Source organism: Gossypium raimondii, chromosome 10, assembly GCF_025698545.1.
Source record: "Gossypium raimondii isolate GPD5lz chromosome 10, ASM2569854v1, whole genome shotgun sequence".
NCBI lineage: Eukaryota > Viridiplantae > Streptophyta > Magnoliopsida > Malvales > Malvaceae > Gossypium > Gossypium raimondii.
In genome coordinates, this window is record NC_068574.1 from 52,164,104 (window position 1) to 52,185,886 (window position 21,783).

At 29.2% G+C, this 21,783-nt stretch overlaps 2 protein-coding genes across 12 annotated transcripts; both read right to left on the reverse strand.

The window, feature by feature from the left end:
• Positions 1-3,382: 3,382 nt before the first annotated feature.
• LOC105776913 (protein ARABIDILLO 1) lies at positions 3,383-7,258 on the reverse strand. Of its 11 annotated transcripts, XR_008190094.1 has the most exons (8): positions 6,915-7,254; positions 6,489-6,624; positions 5,855-5,907; positions 5,718-5,758; positions 4,224-4,384; positions 3,971-4,078; positions 3,751-3,798; positions 3,564-3,665 (listed from the first exon to the last, which is right to left on the reverse strand). XR_008190094.1 is itself a non-coding variant. In XM_052622688.1 (6 exons), exons 1-6 carry the CDS (start codon positions 7,047-7,049, stop codon positions 3,635-3,637), a joined length of 444 nt encoding a protein of 147 aa, XP_052478648.1. In that variant the 5' UTR covers positions 7,050-7,255; the 3' UTR covers positions 3,383-3,634. The 11 variants fall into 11 exon arrangements, 5 of the variants coding, with proteins under 5 accessions (XP_052478648.1, XP_052478646.1, XP_052478645.1 ...); XM_052622688.1 differs by lacking the exons at positions 3,971-4,078; positions 4,224-4,384 and having other exon boundaries at positions 3,383-3,665; positions 6,915-7,255; XR_008190097.1 differs by lacking the exon at positions 6,489-6,624 and having other exon boundaries at positions 3,971-4,384; positions 6,915-7,245.
• A 3,610-nt stretch (positions 7,259-10,868) lies between these two features.
• Positions 10,869-14,314, reverse strand: LOC105776910 (wall-associated receptor kinase 2). Its single transcript, XM_012599866.2, has 3 exons — positions 13,187-14,314; positions 12,879-13,064; positions 10,869-12,180 (listed from the first exon to the last, which is right to left on the reverse strand). The coding sequence occupies exons 1-3, from the start codon at positions 14,118-14,120 to the stop codon at positions 10,955-10,957; spliced, it is 2,346 nt and encodes a 781-aa protein (XP_012455320.2). The 5' UTR covers positions 14,121-14,314; the 3' UTR covers positions 10,869-10,954.
• Positions 14,315-21,783: the final 7,469 nt, after the last annotated feature.

The window sequence follows — 21,783 nt, forward strand, 5'->3', positions numbered from 1 at the left end:
TACCCGACAATTAGAAACAAGAGCCCTATACTCAAGCCAATACCCGCATGAGATCCAAATAAATATGTAACTTAACTGATTAACTCCTAAACTCGTTTGTTACCATTTAAACTACTATTTTAAATAAAATTTAGTTGGACATGTCTCTTGTTATATGATGTTGTGTATCTTATACAAAAATATTGTTTTTAAAGATGTTATAATGGTCTGTTTGAGAATTTAGATTTGAAAATTTTAACTTAAATTTGAAGTATTATGTAAATGATAAGAATGAAATGCATATTATGGATAAATTAATTCAGATTTAATCTAATTTACATTAGAAAATATATAAACAAAGATTTATCAAATCCAAATTTTTTTAAAGATTTCGATGAATTATATAACCTAGAGTTGTCATATCGATTGCGCAAATAATTATCATCCAGGGAGATATTGAGAACTTCTAAAAGGGTGTTGCTTAAGAATGCTTTGGTGGTGTTAAAGTGGTATTACAACGAATGAAAAAGTGGCTGCTAATGTACCAAAAGGGTGTGGGATGCTTATGTTTCCGCAGTTGCTTTCACATCCAGGTTTTGCTCGGGCTGCTACTGAACTTGTTATAAGTGTCACCGTTACTGCAAACACAGCAAGCTCCTTAAACATGCAACCAAACCCCATCACCCCTCTCTCGGCTTATGTAAGTCTATAGAATAACTTATAAGAATAGCATGCACGTACCAAGATTCAATGCCATTTTAATAGACAAGTTGTGGAATACTATAGCCGATACATGATTCTTTATCGCTGTGTTGACTCGTCCATTTTCCTTTAAAAACTTTTCATATTTTATTTTTTTCGATTTAAAAACTTTTCTTCCATTATCTAAATGAAGCTTACAGCAATTTAAATTCACCATTCGATGGATAAACAATGCATACTACAATTCACTCCAGTAACTTGTTTTTCACTGCAGATTTAAGTGGTGTACTTGACTATGACTAGTCAACTCAGCTCCAAGTTTTCGTCGTTTTAGTCTGAAATTTATTATTTCCTTCCTTCTTTTTTTATAATAAATAGGGATAAGGTTTGATGGGTGGTCAGAATATTAAGTCTCGCCATCAGTCAATTATTTTTTTCAATAAATTATATTAAATATTGATAAATTTAATATGTTAAAAAGCCTTTTAGAAAATGCAAAAAATTAAGCAAAGTATTGTATTAAATTCAGTATTCAATTAAATCCTTATCGTTAATTAAAATAATAAGTTAAACTTCTCCATTAACGGAATCATAATTAATCATGTTGATCGTTAAAATAAATTAACCGATCAATCAAAGGGTAACACAAGACAACATTAACTATTAAAAATCATAAAATATAAAAAAACATTAAATATTTAAAATTATTAAAATGGACACAAATTTAAAATTATAAAAACTTATAAATATTATAAAAATATAAAAATTAACAAATCATAAAATTTTATAAAATTAATAAAAAATATTTACAATTTTATGAAAATCATAAAATATTAAAAATATATAAATTAGTAAAAATATAAAAACTTATAAATATTATAAAAATATAATAATTAAAATTTTATAAAAACATATAAAATTCATAAAAACTTATAAATAATATAAAATTCTAATAAATTATAAAAAATAAAAATTATAAAACTCATTTACATCACAGCAAACCAACTGTTGGACAATAGGAATAATCATAAGATCATTGGAGTTATTTTCATGTTGAATAAAATGTTCTTAATATTCTATGAATAAAATGATAATTGTTGGACCCTCTCCTTTTCATTGATAAATTAATTATTATTTTTAAAATTTTTATCTCCAATATTTTTTCAGTGCAATACAATAGTTTGAACATTAAAAAGTTAAAAATTATTTGTTAAATATCATATGATAAAAAATATTTTTGGTACAATTAGATACTATCAAATCAATATTTCATTATCCAACTATTAACATATGTTGGTATGCAATATTATGAAAAAAAGTTTTTAGAACTGAACCAATGGTTGAACCGGTCAAGCCACTAGTTCATCAGTTCGACCAGTTTAATTAAAGAAAACATTAAAAAACTAATAATTAAATAAACTAATAAAAAAATTAGTTCAACCGCCCAATTCCTTGGTGAACTAGTTTAACAGCTTTCTTTGAACCAATATCTTTGCCAATTTTGATCTAACCAATCTGATCAACTAATCTGGTCCAGTTTAATTTTTTAATGATTTTTTATAATTTTATATGTTTATATTAATTTTAATATTTTTGAATATTTTTATGATTTTTTATAAGTTTAGAAGAATTTTTTTATGTTTTTATAAAATTTTAAATATTTTAAATATGTTTTAGTTATTTTATATTTTTTATAATTTATTAGAGTTTATTAGGTTCTTATTTTATAATATTTATAATTTTTATCTTATATAAATTTATATATATTTATATTTAGTAATTTTTATAATTTGTATAGTCTTTTCTGATTTTTTTTTAAATATTTTGTATGAGAAAATATTAAATTAAACAAAAAGTTATCGCGTATCACCATCTAATTGACATGTCAATTTATTTTAACGATCAACATGGTCAATCATGGGTTTCGGTAACGGTGGTGCTTAATTAATTATTTTTTAATTAATGGTAAAAACTCAATTGGGTGCGAATTTAATACAAGGATTAATTAATTTGTTTACATTTTCTTAAGAGTTTTTTTACTTATAAACTTTTATTTGATTATAATTAAAATTAATTAATTTTTTTTATTTTCTCAATTTCTTCCCACTACATCAAAATAGGTTTTTAGCGGCGCTTTAACAAGCGCAGCAAAAAATGTCGCTATAGAATACGTCGCTAACTTTTGTGGCGTTTTTTGAAATAAACGCCGCTATAGACCATGACCTTTAGCGGCGCTTTTCCCACAAACGCCGCTAAAGACCAGTACCTTTAGCGGCGCTATTCCACAAACGCCGCTATAGACCAGTACCTTTAGCGGCGCTTTTCCCACAAACGCCGCTATAGACCAATACCTTTAGCGGCGCTTTTCCCACAAACGCCGCTATAGACCATGACCTATAGCGGTCTATAGCGGCGCTTTTTCCCGCAAACGCTGCTAAAGACAATGACCTTTAGCGGCGCTTTTCACAAAAACGCCGCTAAAAACTTATCTTTTAAAAAAATAATTTTTTTTCAAATAATATTTATTTCTATGATAAATATTATATTATGTTTTAAGGATAAATAAAATTATTATTTAAATTAAATTTTATACGAAAATTTTAACTTTAAAACTAAATATAAATATAAAAATTAATGAATTTAAATTTAGAATTTAAAATAATAAATTAATAGCACAATTAAAATCCAAAAGTTAGAACACTTAAGTAAAAATAAAAATTTAGAATTAAAACTAAAATAAATAATACATATGCAAGGTAATAAAATATACAATGCATTTTCTTAATCAAGTAAATCTTGGTAATAAAAGATATAATACATTTACTTAATCAAGGAAATCTTGGTAATAAAGTATCCTGAAGCATGGCTTCTTCAAAATCATCCTCATAACGATCCATTTGTCCCATGCCAATCTCAACAAAAATACCCAAGACATTCTTCAATAATGCTCGGTCTATCTGTTCTCCCTCACGTTCTTTATCAATCTAATAAAGTAACCACTCCTCTTAGTTTTTTTATTCAAAATGTGACCTATATACAATTAACCATGACACAATGATGTAAACTTACAAGGGCAATTGCGGCATCTCTGACTTTTTCATGCACTTCCTGATATACCTGAAATGAGTAAAACAGATCACACACAGTTAAAAGTATATGGGAAATAATAGGCAACTAACTCTCAAAATCCAGTTCATTACAGCAGAACCAGTATTGGATAAAGGTGTGCTTAAAGAACTTATGACAAACACAGAAAGTGCAGCATCGGTAATGTCACGACAAAAATCACCACTTATTTCTCGAAGTTCCCTTTCTTGAAGACTAACTATTGCATCTGCTGAGACTGCTGCAGGAAATTTAAGTCTCTGGAGATTCTTGCATCGCAAGGAGAGTGAGGCTGCAGCTACAGTATCAAATTTGTAAGATCGGAGGTCCAGTGACCCCCATAAACATGGCAAAGAACCTAAGAGCCTAAATGTTCGACAAGTTGATGCCAAACTAGCTCGATCTCGATAATTCAAATAAGAGAAGAGTTGAATAACTGTATCATCAGGCAAGGTTGTCCAATCAACTCCACAAACTGTAGCTGAATTCAAACATCCACTATCGAGTGTCTCCAAACTAATGTTTGTCTGATATTTTTCCTCACTATGTGAACATTTTTGCCTCACTCTTTCACTCATATCCTACAAGTTTTGGACCACTGCAAGCAAAGAAATAATATGACAAAATCACAGGTTCACTCAATAAGAACGCCAAATTCTCAAGGGAAAAAAATTCATAAGCTTGAACACAAGTAATCTTTCAATTGAAAAAACAATGAAAGAATTTCAATAAATAGGCTTCATTCTTTTCCCAAATATTACAGACCCAGCAAAGGAAAACCTCAAATTTCAAGTACTCATTTTCCCAGGAACTATAAAATAAACACTGAAACATGACGATCAATCTTGAATTTCAGTAAACAGATAAAATATCTGATCAAACAAGCTTCATTTTCCCACCTCAAAACTACAGAACCCCATTAAAAGAAGTCCTCAAATTTAATCAACATTTAGTAAAACAAGCATCATTCCGTCAATTCCCACAGACCCGGAAAGTCGATTCTCCAAAAATTCAACCCCAGCGCAGAAAAGAGAAAGAAAGAAAAATTCAAAGTTTAGCATAAAGAATCAATGAATATACCTTTGAGATAGCAGAAATTGGTGAAAAGGAAAATTCTGTGAAACTGAGGAGGAGCTCAATATATGTTATACATACATATATATAGGGTCATTAGTCATTACCCTTTGGCGTTTAAAATGTAAAAACAGCAGTTAAAGACAGGAAAAACCAGTATTGGATAAAGGTGTCCTATAATGTTCATTACATAAAGTGGCCGAAAAGCACAAATAACCACACAATGAATGACGACAGACTCTACTAAATTTAACTTGCAAAAATATGAACTTCAATTAAATTCTTTGCTTTTAAGAGATTAGTGTGTCGTTAAGCTAGTTATGAAGCTTGCTAAGGAATGTGATTTTGAGGAGATTAAGGTTAACAGTTCAGTAATTATTGATGCTGAGAAAGCTAAAGTCGCCATGTTGACAACAAAAAAGTTTGCAGAAGCTTCAATCATTCTTAGTTTCGTGCCTATAAATTTCGTATTTAATAAGGTGCCTTAAAAATTTTGCATTGATTATATATAATAATATTATAATTTTCCTCAAAATATATACAAATAATATTACTTGTGCATGTTATTTGATGAACAATGCAAAACAGATTTGTAATAGATGGATTCATAATTTAGCAGGGGGAAAAACAATTGCAGATCCAAGTGCAAGTATCACAAAATTTACATTAAGAAAACAGATATTTTGAATTGAAATTCAAGCCGCCAAAATACCAAATCAAATTTCAAATTAATTCAAGATCTAAACAGAAAAAAAAAACCATAACTAATTTAACCCAGATCTCGAAAAACACCAATAATTTAAAAATGAAATCAACAAAACCAAGAATTAATAAAGACATGGAAGAAGCTAGTTCACCTTAAAAACACCTTGGGGTGTTTGAGAAATGTTTTCTCCGTCTAATATAAAATAAAAAGAAAGATCAAAGCAGTTTCAACACATAAAAATAAGACAGATAAAAGGCAGAGAAAGAGGAATGTGGACTAGATTCATACCAAGTCAGAAACAGCAGTCTGTAACTTTGGAGACCAGTTAACCATGTAAGACCCTAAAAGAAGATATCATATCAGTTAAACTAGATTAGTTACTGAGACTAATATGGTGCAATTAACAATAAAATCAAATCAGAAAAATCTGCGCTGAGTTGTATAGTTGAATATTTGATAAATTAACAAACAAACAAAAAAAAAAGTAATTCCCACATCCTACCACCAAACACCAGAGAATATATTCAAGTCACCATGAAAAATAACTGTACTTGAAGTCCAAAAGAAAGCTTTTAAGTTTAAAACCTCCTTCCCTTCAGTCTTTTGCTCAGCTATTTTCAGACCAGACATTCTATATGCACATGTACAATAATAAGTACAGAAAAGTCTATTTACATCAGTTCCATGTTATACCAAGTTTGGACCAGTCAGTGACTAACTCAGACTAGATGTCAAATTGAACCATCAGTATTTCTAAATCAATACACTCTAAGGGGGAAAAGATATATAAAATTCCTTTTAAATGTTAATACTAGTCTTTCTTTGTTGTTTTTCATTTGATATCATAATTTCTTCTAGATTTTTAGTGCACAGAAAGATAATATTGACATTCTTTTCTTTTCCCTATATAAAAGTCACAGACCGATCATATCAAACTCCATGTCATCTTCATTGAGTCGAACCACTTCAACTCTAAAGTTGTTAGAGAATCGGTCAAGTCGTGAACTATTATCAATTCCCATCGATGCATAAGCGCCAGAATATTGAATACTCTCAGTCTACAAGCAACAAAAGCCCCCAAAACATAAGACGTTTAATTATAATACAAAAAAAGAGACCCACAAATTTCAGAACCTTAAGAACAGAACAAGACAGATGATACAAAGAAACTAACCCAAACCCCAAATAAGGAAAAAGGCTCCATTTTTTTTAATTACCCAATTAAACAACCCCAAGAAACCACTGTTTCTTAACACTCCATATATGAATAAAAGGGTGTTCATGAAAAAATTTCAACTGAAGATGTGTGCTTTAGGTGATAAAAAAAAAGGGGGTAAGAGAGAAATACATGGATAGGGGCGTCCTTATTGCATGAAACACGACTTCGTTGGAGTTCAAGATGCGGCGGAAGTTGACCCATTGGCACATCTGGCAAATCCCAGATTGAAAATTTCTTCTTTTCTTCTCCTGCCCCCTCTGCCATTGCTTTGTTGCTTAGATTTTGCTATTAGGAATTTAGGGTTTAAATGGGAACTGAAAAGAAAGGGGTTACAGCTATCTACACGGTTGAGGAGAAACGCTTATATTTAGGGATTTGTTCTTTTTTGACAAAGAGAAAGCACAAAAGGAATTTCAAAAACCTTTCTGCTTTACTAGCGGAGCTCCTTTAATTTGGAGATTTTAGGCGAAGAAATTTGGAAATAAAACGCGCCTTTTTTTTAAATGATTTTTGCGATGTTTTTAATAAAAATACCGTTATTGCTTATCTATTGCGGCGTTTTTTAGCAAAACGCCGCAAAAAATTATGTTATTTTGAACAAAATGACACTGTTTTACTCTATTAAAATTTTTTTATTTTGTATATTAAATAATAACTATTTTAATATTTTAAGTAAGCAAATTTGTAATTTTTTGAGGAAAATAATATTCAAATTAAACTACTTTTTATATAAATTATATAAAATGAGATAAATTGAAATATAAATATGTAAATATTTGGATAAAAATTTAAATTTAAATTTACATTTAAAAACAAAATAATAATAATAGTAAAAGAAAAAACAAAATCAAGGAGACCAATAATATTGTATGTTGTTAAACAAATACACCCATCAAACTTTCTTTTTATAGTATAAGCTAAAGCTTAGATAATTAAATTATCAAATATGCACATGAAGCATTCTTTTCTCTTATTTACATTCCCTTAATTAATTTTCTTGTTTACATTCCTTAATTAATTTCAACATGTAAGCTTTAATTTGTCCCAAATTAATACTTTGGATTGTCCCAAATTGAGTCGAGATCAATTTTATGTCTAAACTCGACTCTTGAAAAGGATTACTAAAATTTTCATATTTGAATTTAAATGGAAAATTGTTATTAAATAAAAGATCATTATAATTTCATAGTTCAAATTTAAAACTCAATATATTTATTTATCAAATTTTTAAATCTAATATTTAAATATATCAATGGTTTAAACAATTTATTCTAAATTTAGATTAAATATTTTAAATAAAAAACATTAGTTAATTGTATAAATTTTCATCGTTTAATAAATCTAAAGTAAACCTTAAATCCTAAACCATTTAATATATATAAAATTGATCTATTGTCTCTTAAATAATTTAAACTATCTCCTAAACCCCTATCTCCTAAATCCTAAATCATAAAATATAAACCCTAAACCCCTAACCCTCTTTTACAATTATATAAGAACTTAATTAATATATAAATTAAAAAATACTAATTAATCTAAACCTTAAACCCTAACCCGACCTCGAATCTCTAAACCTTAAATCACTAACTCTTAACCCCTAACCCCTAACCCCTAACCCCAAACCCCAAACCCAAACCCCAAACCCCTAACTACTAACCCCTAAACCTTATTTAATATATAAATTAAAAAATACTAATTAATTTAAACCCTAAACCCTAACCCAAATCCCTAACCGCTAACCCTTAACCCCTAAATCACAACCCTTAAACCAGAATCCCTAATTCCATAATCTATAAACCTTAAAACTGTAAATCCTAAACCGGCCTTAAATCCTAAATTAACCATATACCCTAAACCATATATATTAAACCCTAAACTATAATGATAATTAATTAAATATTTTAAAATTAATACTATCGTATCTTTTACAATTATATATGAATTTATTTAATATATAAATTAAAAATCAATCAGTCATGTACCCAAAAAACTTTAAAATTATTTTAAAATAATAGTATTTTAATTTTTTCATTTTTAACAAATATTTTTCTATTTTTTATTTCAAATTATTTCTAAGTGTCATTATTTCAAATTTATCCATTTTTAACAAATATTCAATTAAAAATAAATAGAATTTTAATTAATATAAATAAACAAATTAAATAGTAATTAGACAAATAAAATGTTTTTGCGGCGCTTTTCCAAAAACGCCGCTGAAGACCAGAGCATTAGCGGCGCTTTTCCAAAAATGCCGCTAAAGACCCGAGCATTAGCGGCGCTTCCCAGAAAATGCCGCTAAAGACCAGAGCATTAGCGGCGCTTCTCCAAAAACGCCGCTAAAGACCAGAGCATTAGCGGCGCTTCTCCAAAAACGCCGCTAATGCTCGATTTTTAGCGGCGTTTTTTACCCAAACGCCACTAAAAATGCCGCTAAAAGCCTGTTTTGGTGTAGTGTCCTGTATATCAATATAACAAAAATTTTCTAATCTCGATTTTAAAATTATTTTTTTTTCCAAATTTATTAACTTTCAGTCATCAAATATTATCCCATAAACAATCACTTTATACCTCGAATGTTTAAATATTACATATAATTGCTGAGCAAATAAAAGGTAGTAGTTTCATGATTAGTTATTAATCTATAATTTTCAACTTCACTATGAGATGAACTTTTTCCTCATAAATTCCAAATTAAAGTAGATGAAAACATACATTGATACTTTCAAGTCTTTATTCCCACTTCCATTTTGGGAACCTCTCAACATACATGGAAAAATAAGAGTTTGAATGGTATTAAGAGAGAAGCCATCTTTGTTGTCTTATATACAAAACAAGCCATGGTTTTGATTGTCTTTTGATGTTGATTGTAATAAAATTTAAAAACATTGAATCTTTTAACTCATTATGTTACTCCGAAGCTTCCACATAATGTGGAATAAAATGCAACTGGTTTTATACTTTTCCACGCCATTACGAATCCACCATTCTTCACGGCATGAGGGTTATTAGAGAGTACCCGTCCTTATGTCTCCTTTCCCCAATAAACTCCCCTTTCATTCTACTACTATTTTTTATTATTTATATTTTGGTAAAAGTATTATAAAGACTCTTTATAAGGAGGCAAGTTGTATTTCGACTCCTCTATTCTTATATATTAGATTAAAGAGTAAATTGGTCCTTCTGTTTAAAATTCCATTCATTTGTACTGTTAAAAGTTGGCGTGGTAGATGAAATAACTAGACAATGGCATGTAACGTGCCATGTGTATATCATGTTGACGTATATGGACCAATTTTTAATAGCAAAAATGGATGAAATTTTCAACAAAGATACTAATTTTGCTCTTTGATCTAAGTTATAGAGATTAATTTGCCCATTATTTAAATAAAGGAAGCAAAATATAATCTAACTCCTAGTATAGGAATCTCTATGATACTTTTACCATCATTTTTAATGGACTATATGATAATCATTAAGTTCTATTTGTTTTTATTTGAAGAAATAATAATTCTCTTCATCATAAAAGTTTAGTGGAGGAGAGATATATATATCTAGACCACTAAATTAGTAGTATCAAATAATCACCAAAGATGCACCTTAGTAATCAACCACTAAAAAGAAACAGCTAAGAAACACTCAAAACTAAAATTACTAATACTACCAATCGTTTAAGATAAAACAAAGTGAACTACCGTCACCGCCACCACTATTGGAGAACTCCAAATAGAATTTATTTATAGACATATTTTCGCCAGTAACACCTAGTAGAACTTATTTGCCAAAAAATCATTATGGAAGCAGGTTACAAAAACCAACGGAAAGAGAAAAATCAAAAGAAGATGTCACAATGAAAATGGGTAGAAAGACGTGATTATCAACTTTTATATCTAATGAATAGTAATTTATAAATTTATACATCTGATGTCACGTAATTTATTGCACGCCATTTTTATATGCAATTATATAAGAATGTATATAATTATCGTGTATTCTTTTATTAGTGATATATAATTATATAAAAATGTATATTGCAATTATTCATTTGATCATCAGAGGTGGTGTGTCGTGTGTGAGACAGTGCAGTTGTCAGTAACAACGGTTTTTCTTGAACCTTCAATTTTATGAACAAATTAAGGTCAGAGCCATAGGGCAGAAAACAGAATAGAAACTTAGAGATCTTGTACTAAACTGGATTCCAACATAAGTGGATGAACATCTGATTCTGATGTAGATGTCATGCTGCAATTTGGATAATGCTCCGTTGAGAATGAAGTGAAATCCCAACTCTCAGTCGATTTTCTTACAACGACCTCAGCTTGTTTAAGCTGATCAATGGGGATGCTGTCACCTTGTCGAGATCTAAGTCTCTCGAGTTCCATGGCCACTTCTTTCATTGTTGGTCTATATCTCCCATCTAAATTCAAGCATCTTTTCGCAATTTCAGCAACCGCTACTACTTCATCCTTTTGATCGTCCTTCCCAATTTCAGCATCAACAATATCCAGTAGATGGTTTTCTTCCATCGACGACATAAAATACGAGACTAAGCCTCTCTTTTCTTGCGATCCAAATGTCGAGACTGCCTTTTTACCAGTTAAGAGCTCAACAATAACCACCCCGAAACTATAAACATCACTCTTTTCAGTAAATTGATTTGACTGGAAATATTCAGGATCTAAGTATCCAAAAGTCCCAAGCACTTGAGTCGTCAAGTGAGTTTGATCAATGCTGATTGATCTAGATGTTCCGAAGTCTGATACCTTTGCTCGGAACTTTTCATCTAGTAGTATGTTACTAGACTTGATATCTCGGTGATAAATGGGGATGGATGCAGATGAGTGCAAGTAAGAAATTGCACTTGCAACTTCCGCTGCAATGCGTAATCGTGTATCCCACGACCTCGGGTACTCTTCATTTTGGTCATGAATGAGATGGGAAAGGGTTCCATTAGGGATGAACTCATAAACAAGGAGGGGCACTTCGGTCTCCAAGCAACAGCCTAATAGCTTGACAATATTTCTGTGATCAATTTGAGAAAGAATAAAGATCTCATTGATAAATTGTTCAAGATACCCTTCGTTTACAGTCTTGGACTTCTTTACTGCAACAATTCTCCCATCAGACAACATTCCTTTATAAACCACGCCTTGACCACCACAACCCAATATTCTGTTCTCATTATATTGATCGGTAGCTATTTCCAACTCTTTGGAACTGAAGAGTTTAGCTTTATCCAGACCACCTTCATTTGAAGACATCTTTTTCTGAAGCAACAGTCCACCATTTCTTTCAAAAAGTTTTTGTTTAAGTTTTATGTACTTTCTTTTCTGCAGTATCTTACAAAACCACCAAACCCCAGCAGTTAGAAACAGCAACCCTGTACTTAAGCCAATACCTACATGAAATCCAAATAAATTGTAACTTAAATGTTAGCTCTTAAAATTGTTAATCTTACCATTTAAGCTACGATTTTGAAATAAATTTTAGCTGGATTTAAATTTTAATTATTATGTAAATGATAAGAATGAAATGCTTATTTTATTATATATATAGAATAATTAGTTGAGATGCAATCTAATTTATATTAGAAAAATAAAAAATATATAATTTATTGTATTGATAAAATAAATTGGGTTTTGGATAAATATTTTTGCTTTAAGATTTAAACTTTTATTTTTTCAAGTTATAACAGATCTAATACAATCAACCATTTTAAGCATGAAACTAAATAATTAATTTAAATCTGAGTAATTAATTTGTTAAGTAGTTATGCTGATTGAGTCCTTTGTAACAACTTTTGAGGTGAAAGTCTATCAAGCCTCCCTACACTACCTTATAAAATTTATTTTAGTCCTTCTATTAAAAGTTACTCCATACCAATCTATATATATTAAAATTTACTCAAATAATGACTCCATTATAATTTATCATTAAATTACAGATAAATTGGACAAAACCTAACCATCTCAAAAAAAAAAAAAAATCATGTAGTAAAATAACTCACGCAAAATATAGTATAATAAAATTGACTCTGGATTGAAAAGAAAAAGCCTCTTGTCTAAAATATAAAGAAAGTAATTGGCATGTACAAACCTAGTGTAACAACAAGAATGAGAAAACTCTCACGGTCCTGCGGCTTGAATATAGGATGGCAACCTGTTCCATTTTTCCGGCCATCACCCTCGAACCCTTCAGGGCATGAACAATTGTAGCTTCCAGGTGTATTATGACATGTTCCAAATTCATAGCAAGGCTTCTGTGTCTCACATTCATTAATATCTACAATTTTCAAACATTTTAAACTAAAATAATATATGTATATAATTTGGCACAAAGTTGAAGGACGGATAAATAATTTTATCGAAATGAATCTACAATGGAGAAGAAGTTGAAACCCTTACCTCGGCAGCCGTATGAGAGGTAAGGATTACCCTGAAAACCAGGATTACACTTGCACAAATATCCAGGGCCATTTTCTGGAACTGTACAATCACTATTTTGCTTGCAAGCATAACTTTTTGGATCCATTTTAGCTTGTTCACAGGTTTGATTCCCGATTGTCCAATCAAGAATAACCGGGTAAACATTTTTGCCGAAATTTGTGTCCCAAAGATCTGATGCGTGGAACTTATAGGCTCCATCTTCAACAAGAAATCCATAGCTGCAAGGATTGAAGCTCAACACGTGGGAGTGATTCCGAGGGCTACTGAAATTGAAGTAAAACCAGTTCAATCCTCGAGGAATAGCCGTCTGGCAGCAGCCAATGCCGGAGCAAGATCCATTTATTACATCGCCCGCGTCACCACAAAATGTTAAACATCCGGTTGAAAAGTTTTTTTTTGAAATACTGTTTGAAGAGTCAGGTTCGAAGAAAGCCTCGATGTAGGCTATAGTGTCACAACCGATGGCAGTGAACTTGTTTCTGGTATGAGATATGGTAAAATATTCCGAAAACGAGAACAACAATTGGGGATATAAACTACGCCCTGATGAATTATAACAGTCATGACCTATTAAGTAACTATAACTAACGCGCAAAGAGCCATCCAGAGAGATGTCAAGAACTTCTAGATCACCGTAGCCTAAGAATGCTTTTGGGGGATTTAAAGTGGTATTACAACGAATGAAAAAGTGGCTGCTAATGTTGCAACCATTGGCTGTACCAAATGGGTATGGGATGCTTATGTTTCCGCAGTTGCTTTGACATCCAGGTTTTGCTTGGGCTGCTACTGAAGTTGCCATAATTGTTACCAAAACTGCAAACACAGCAAGCTCCCTAAACATACAACCAAACCCCATCACCGCTCCTGGTTTTCCCCCCCACTCTCTCGGCATATGTAAATCTAGAATAAATTATAGGAACAGCATGCATGTACCAAGATTCAATGCTATTTTAATATACAAGTTGTAGAATACTATAGCCGGCACATGATTCTTTATCGCAGTGTTGACTCGTTCTTTTCCCTTAAAAACTTTTCATATTTTATTTCTTTTCGATTTAAAAACTTTTCTTCGATATTCATTAAAAAAAAAAAAAGGCTTAAATGAAGCTTACAGCAATTTAAATTCACCCTTCGATGGATAAACAATGCATAAATAATTGCTTTTATTTCATTTAAAAAGCTACAATTCACTCCAGTAACTTGTTTTAGACTGCAGATTTAAGTGGTGTACTTGAATATGAATAGTCAACTCAGCTCCAAGTCCTCGTCGTTTTAGTCTGAAATTTATTATTTCCTTCCTTCATTTTTTATAATAAATAGGGATAATGTTTCATGGGTGGTGAGAGTATTAAGTCTCGCCATCAATCAATAATTATTATTATTATTTTAATAATAAATTATATTAAATATTGATAAATTTATTTCAATTTTATATGTTAAAAGCTTTTAAAACATGCCGAAAAAATATTATATTAAATTCACATTCAATTGAATCTTTGTCGTTAATTAAAATAAAAGTTAAACCTCTCCATTAGCAAAATTTACAGGTGACCACGTTGATCGTTAAAATAAATTGACAAATCAATCAAAGGGTAACACACGACAACTTTTAGTCTAATCTAATAATTTTATAAACAATGATTAAAAATCATAAAATATAAAAAATTAAATATTTAAAAGTATTAAAATTGACACAAATTTAAAAATTATAAAATCTTATAAATAGTATAAAATTCTAATAAATTATAAAAATTATAAAAAGTGATTTAAACCTCTAAAACCATAATATACACATTACATCACACTAACAGTTGGATAATAGGAATAGTTATTAGATTGTTGGGGTCATTTTCATATTAAATAAAATGTTCTCAATATTTCACAAATAAAATGATAATTGTTAAACCCTCTCCTTTTTATTGATAAATTAATGTTTTTATTTTTAAATTTATCTCCAATAATTTATTTTAAATACAATACAATAGTTTGAACATTGAAAAGTTGAAATTTATTTGCTAAGGATTGTATGATCAAAAGTATTTTTGGTATAGTTAGATACTATCAAACCAAAATTTCATTATTCAACTATTATTATATGTCGGTATGAAATATGATAACCAAAGTTTTCAAAACCGAACCAATGGTTGAATCGATCAAGCCATCAATTCATCAGTTTGACTAATTTAATTAAAGAAAACATCAAAATATCAAATAATTAAAAAAAAAACTAAAAAAATTAGTTCACATGCCCAATTCCTTGGTCAACCGGTCTAAGAGCTTTGTCCGACCTGATATCCTTGCCAATTTTAGTCTAACCAATTTGATTGTATGATCTGGTTCAGTAAATTTTTTTAATAATTTTTTTATAATCTTATATCAATTTTAATATTTTTGAATAATTTTTATAAGTTTGTACATTTCTATAAAATTTTAAATAGTTCAAAATATGTTTTAGTTATTTTATATTTTTCATAATTTATTAGAATTCATACAAATATTATTTTATAATATTTATAAGTTTTACAATTTTTTATCTTATATAAGTTTATGTAAATTTTAATATATATTTTTTATAATTTGTATAGCATTTTCTGATTATTTTATAATTTTTAATAATTTTTATGAGTTTTTATTATTTATATTTTTAAATATTTTGTGTGAAAAAATATTAAATTAAATCAGAAGTTGTCACGTTGCACTATCTGATTGGCATGACAATTTATTTTAACAATCAACATGATCAACTAAGGGTTCCGTTAACGATGGGGCTTAATTAATTATTTTAATTAACGGCATAGATTCAATTGGATGCAATTTTAATACAAGAATTAATTATTTTTCTACACTTCCTTAAGGGTTTTTTGACACAAACTTTTATTTGATTATAATTAAAATTAATTTTTTTAGTTTTAAGTTGTTTAGATTTTTCTTAAGAGAAGTATTGTATATGAAAACATACATTGAAACTTTCAAATATTTATTCTCACTTCCATTTTGGCAACCTCTCAACATGGAAAAATATGAGTTTGAATGGTATTAAGAAAGAAGCCATGATTTTCGATGTTGAATATTTGAAGTCATTATGAACTAAGTTACTCTGAACCTTCCAGGTTCTGTGGAATAAAATGCAACTCGCTTTATACTTTTCCTGGATATTCTTTTGAAACACCGAATGTTTTCTAGTTTATTTATTGGAGAAAGAAAACAGACTTTATTTATACATATGCTTTCAGAGTGAATTAAAAAAATATGCTGATTTCTTTTTCTTTTTCTTTTTAATTTAAGTATTTAGGCTGTTTTTTATATATATATTTATTGATATCCACAGATTTTGAAGAGAGAAATGAAAATGCGTCCTATAAGATGCATTTTTAGGAGATAAAAATGAAAATGCACTTTGTAAGGCCCGGTTTTAGGGCAACTGTAACTTTTCCAACTATCACAATTCCAACGACTATACCCCAACAGCCATATTTTTTCTTCTATAAACTCCTCCAAACTTCATTCTTTTCAATTCAAACTCCATTCTTAATTCTCAATTCTCTCGATAATTTCATTTTTAATATTAGTCTGAATCTTATTCTCTTCAATTTTATTTTATTCCTTATCATTTGTAAAATGACAAATTAGCTTATTCGTTTGGATGACAAGCACATCTCCAGCGTTCAATTACAAATCGTAATAAAATATTATGAAATTATTTAATTTTAATTAATTAATTACTATGTTGTTAACATTATTAATTTTTTTTATGTTTATATACTCAAGTCGAAGATCAAATTTTAGAGCCGTGTATACACAATTTAAGTAGGAGTGCATCGTTTTCCATTCATGGACACTTGTGAGATGCATGATTCTTATACGTGGCTCACATGCTTGGGGGCACTAAATTGGATCCCCCACTTATTAGTGCTTTGGTGGAAAGATGGAGACCCGAGGCACACACATTCTATCTTCCCTGCGGTGAGCGTACAATTACACTCAAGGACATTAGTTAACAACTCGGTCTACTAGTTGGTGGGGAAGTCGTTACATGGCCAGTGGCCAGAGGTGAGTGTCAATTGGAGTGCAACATGCAAGCAACTACTAGGGAAGGTGTCAAACAAGTTTAAGGGTACCAAATCGAGATGGGATGGTTGGAGGGCAACTTCAAACAAATGGAGGGCTTCACGAGCGAAGTTGAAAAAGAACAATTCGAGCACGCATTCATATTGAGGTTGGTCGAAGGTTTGCTTATACCAAATAAATTTCAAAATATAGTACATTTAAGGTATCTACTACTAGTAGCTGAATTGAAAGAAGCAAGACGACTTAGTTGATGATCAATGATGCTGGCAACATTGTACTGAAAAATGTGTTGAGCGATAAACCAAAATAAGTTAAAATTGATTATTGCATGCTCCCTCTTCAATTATGGGCATGGTATCGACAACCTGATAAGTGTTAAAAGTAACATGTTTTGATTCCCGATTGTCCAATCAAGAATAACTAGGTAATAATTTTTGCCAAAATTTGCGTCCCAAAGTTCTGATGCATGGAACTTATAGGCTCTATCTTCAACAAGAAATCCATAGCTGCAAGGATTGAAGCTCAACACGCGGGAGTGATTCCGAGGGCTACTGAAATTGAAGTAGAAAAACGTTCAATCCTTGCGGAATAGCCGTCTGGAGGCAGCCAATGCCAGAGCAAGACACATTTATCACATCGCCCGCGTCACCACAAAATGTTAAACATCCGGTTGAAAAGTTTTTTTTTTTTGAAATTCTGTGTGAAGAGTCAGGTTCGAAGAAAGCCTCGATGTAGGCGATAGTCTCACAACCGATGGCCGTGAACTTGTTTCTGGTATGAGATATGGCTAATTTCGTAAACCCGACTAAAGTATCTGGATATAAACTACTCTCTGATGAACTATAACAGTCATGACCTATGAAGTATTTATAAGTAACGCGCAAATGACCATCCAGAGAGATGTCGAGAACTTCTATATCACCGTCCCATAAGAATGCTTTTGGGGGGGTTAAAAGGTGTTACAATTAATAAAGAAGTCGCTGCTGATGTTGCAACCATTGCTTGTACCAAAAGGGTAGGGGATGCTTATATTTCCGCGTTTGCTTTGGCATCCAGGTTTTGGTAGAGCTGCTACTGAAGTTGCCATAATTGTTACCACAACTAAAAACACAGCAAGCTCCTTAAACATACAACCAAACCCCATCACCCCTCTTGGCTTTTTTCTCCCCACTCTCTCGGCTTATGTAAATCTAGAATAACTTATAGGAATAGCATGTATGTACGAAGATTCAATGCATTTTTAATAGACAAGTTGTAGAATGCAGGGGTGAGTATTCAATCGAGTCGAATCCAGTTAAAAATATTTTGAGTTAATCGAGTAGATGAATTCTATTTTAATTACAACCAAACTTGAAACTTTTTTAATCGAATCAAATCAAGTTAATAAATCTTATTATTTATACTCAATATTACATTTACATGAACATATTATTTAACTAGTAGATGAAATACAATCTTATTTAATTCAATTTAATTAATATTCGAATTAAACTGAAATTTTGATTTTTCTTTCGAATTGATAACTCAATTTAATTGTTTTTCTTTTTCTTTTAGAAAAGCTATAATTCACTCCAGTAACTTGTTTTACATTGCAGAATTAAGTGGTGGACTTGACTATGACTAGAGGTGCTCAATGTTGGGCCGGGCTGAGTTCGGGCCGGGCCCAAAAAAATTTTGTCTGGCATCCTAGGCCTGGGTCAAGCTCGGCCCAAAATATGGGCCTAAATTTTTGTCCAGGCCCAGCCCAAGAAAAAATTCTTAAACCCAAACCCGGCCCGGCCCATTTTTTAATTAACACAAAATTTTTATTTTAAAAATAAAAAATAAAAATGTATTTTAAAAATATTTTAAAATTAAAAAAATAAAAAATATATATTTATTATATTCGAACCGGGCCTGGCCGGGTCCAGGCCAAAAAATTGGTACCCGAGGCCCGGCCCGTTTTCTAAACAGGTCTCTTTTTTGCCCAAACCCATATTCGAGCCTATATTTTTACCCGAACCCTTCTATATTTTGGGCAGGCCATCGAGCTGAGCTGCCCAGCCCATGAGCACCTCTAACTATGACTAGTCAACTCAGCTCCAAGTCTTCGTCGTTTTAGTCTGAAATTTATTATTTCTTTCCCTTTTTCTTTATAATAAAAAGGGATAATGTTTGATGGGTGGTGAGACTATTAAGTCTCATACGCCATCCATCAATATTATTAGTTCAATAAATTATATTAAATTATTATGTTAAAAAATATTTTAAAAATATAAAAAATTAAATAAGTTGATTTATTAAATTAGCATTCAATTGAACCCTTATCGGTAATTAACATAATAATTAAATCTCTTCATTAGTAGAATCTATTGTTGACCACGTTAACCATTAAAATAAATTAACGAGTCAATCAAATGGTAACATACAACAACTTTTAGTCTAATCTAATAATTTTCATAAACAATAATTAAAAATCATAGGCGATAAGAAAAATATTAAAATATTAAAATTGATACAAATTTAAAAATTATAAAACTTATAAATATTGTAAAATATAAAAATAACAAATCATAAAAATTTAAAATTTGATGAACATTATAAAAGTCATAAAATATTTAAAATGATATAAATTTATAAAAATAAAAATAACTTATAAATATTATAAAAATAACTAATAAATCTAATAAATTATAATAAAATTAATTTAAAATAATTAAAATTTTATAAATAATTATAAATAATATAAAATTCTAATAAATTATAAAATTATAAAAATCATTTAAACTTCTAAAACTATAATATACACATGACATCACACCAACTGTTGAACAATATAAAATGTTCTTGATATTTCGAAATAAAATGATAATTGTTAGACCCTCTCTTTTTAATGATATTTTTTTAAAATTTTATCTCCAATATTTTTAAGTACAATGTAATAGTTTGAACATTGAAAAGTTGAAAATTATTTATTAGATATTGTATGATAAAAGGTATTTTTGGTATAGTTAAATACTATCAAACCAAAATTTTATTATCTAAGTATTAGCATATGTTGGTATGAAATATAATGACCAAAGTTTTCATAATTGGACCAGTGGTTAAACCGGTCAAACCACCAATTTATCAGTTCAACCAATTTAATTAAAGAAAATATTTAAAAAAAAAAAACTAAGTAAACTAAAAAAAAATAGTTTAACCGTCCAATTCCATGATCAAGTGGTCTAATAGCTTTCTCCGAACTGGTACAATTGCGAATCTTGGTCTAAGCAATCTGATTAACTGATCTAATCTAGTTTAATTTTTTAATGATTTTTTTATAATTTTATATGTTTATATCAATTTTAATCTTTTTGAATATGTTTTATGATTTTTTTATAAGTTTTTAATAATTTATACATTTTATAAAATTTTAAATATTTTAAAGATGTTTTAGTCATTTTATATATTTTTATAATTTATTAGAGTTTATTAAATTTATCTTGTAGTATTTATAATTTTCATCTAAGTTTATATCAATTTTAATATTTTATATTTAGTAATTTTTATAATTTGTATAGCTTTTTTCTGATTATTTTATAAATTTTAATAATTTTTATGATTTTATTTTTAAAATATTTTGTATGAGAAAATTAATTAATTATTTTATATTGACCGTAGAAACTAAATTAGGTGTGAATTTAATAGAATGATTAATTATTGTTATTATTATTTGGTTATAATTAAAATTAATTAATATTTATTTTCTCAAGTTCTTCATGCATATCAAGATAGCAAAAGGTTTTAAAATTATCTTTTCCAAATTTAAAACTATTTCATTGGCTTTCAGTATAAATAATTAATCACTTTATTTATACATCATTTAAATATTACATATAATAAAAAAGTAGTAATTTCATGAGTAGTTTTTAATCTATGATTTTATATAAATTAAGAATTAAAGTAAATTGAATTACTGTCTATGAAACTTTCAAGTCTTCAATTTTGGCAAAATATGAGTTTGAATGGCATTAAGAGAGAGGCCATGCTTTTGATTGTTTTTTGATGTTGAAGTCATTATGAATTAAGTTACTCGCATCATGTACGTTTTATACTTTTCCTAAAACACTATCAATATTCTTTTCAACCACTTTTCCACATTTTTCTAGATTTTTATTTCAAAATATTGTATACTTGAATATTTAATTTTGATATACATTTAAAGAAATAAATACATTAATTTATTTTATAATAAATATAATTATTTATGTATGCAATATATAAATATAAAATGATGTTATATCAACAATTGTGTTAATAATTTATAAGAATTGAATCAAATCAAACTTTCATGTACAAAATTGTACAAAATCACTATAGTTCACATATAGTTTTAGGATTTACCCTGTAATACCCAATTTTAGCCCGGGCTCACAAAAAAATAAAAAACCCAAAATAATAAAACAAAGTCAAAGTCCAGTACAAAATTATATCATTTGGCCCGATCGAAATGACCCATTATTTGA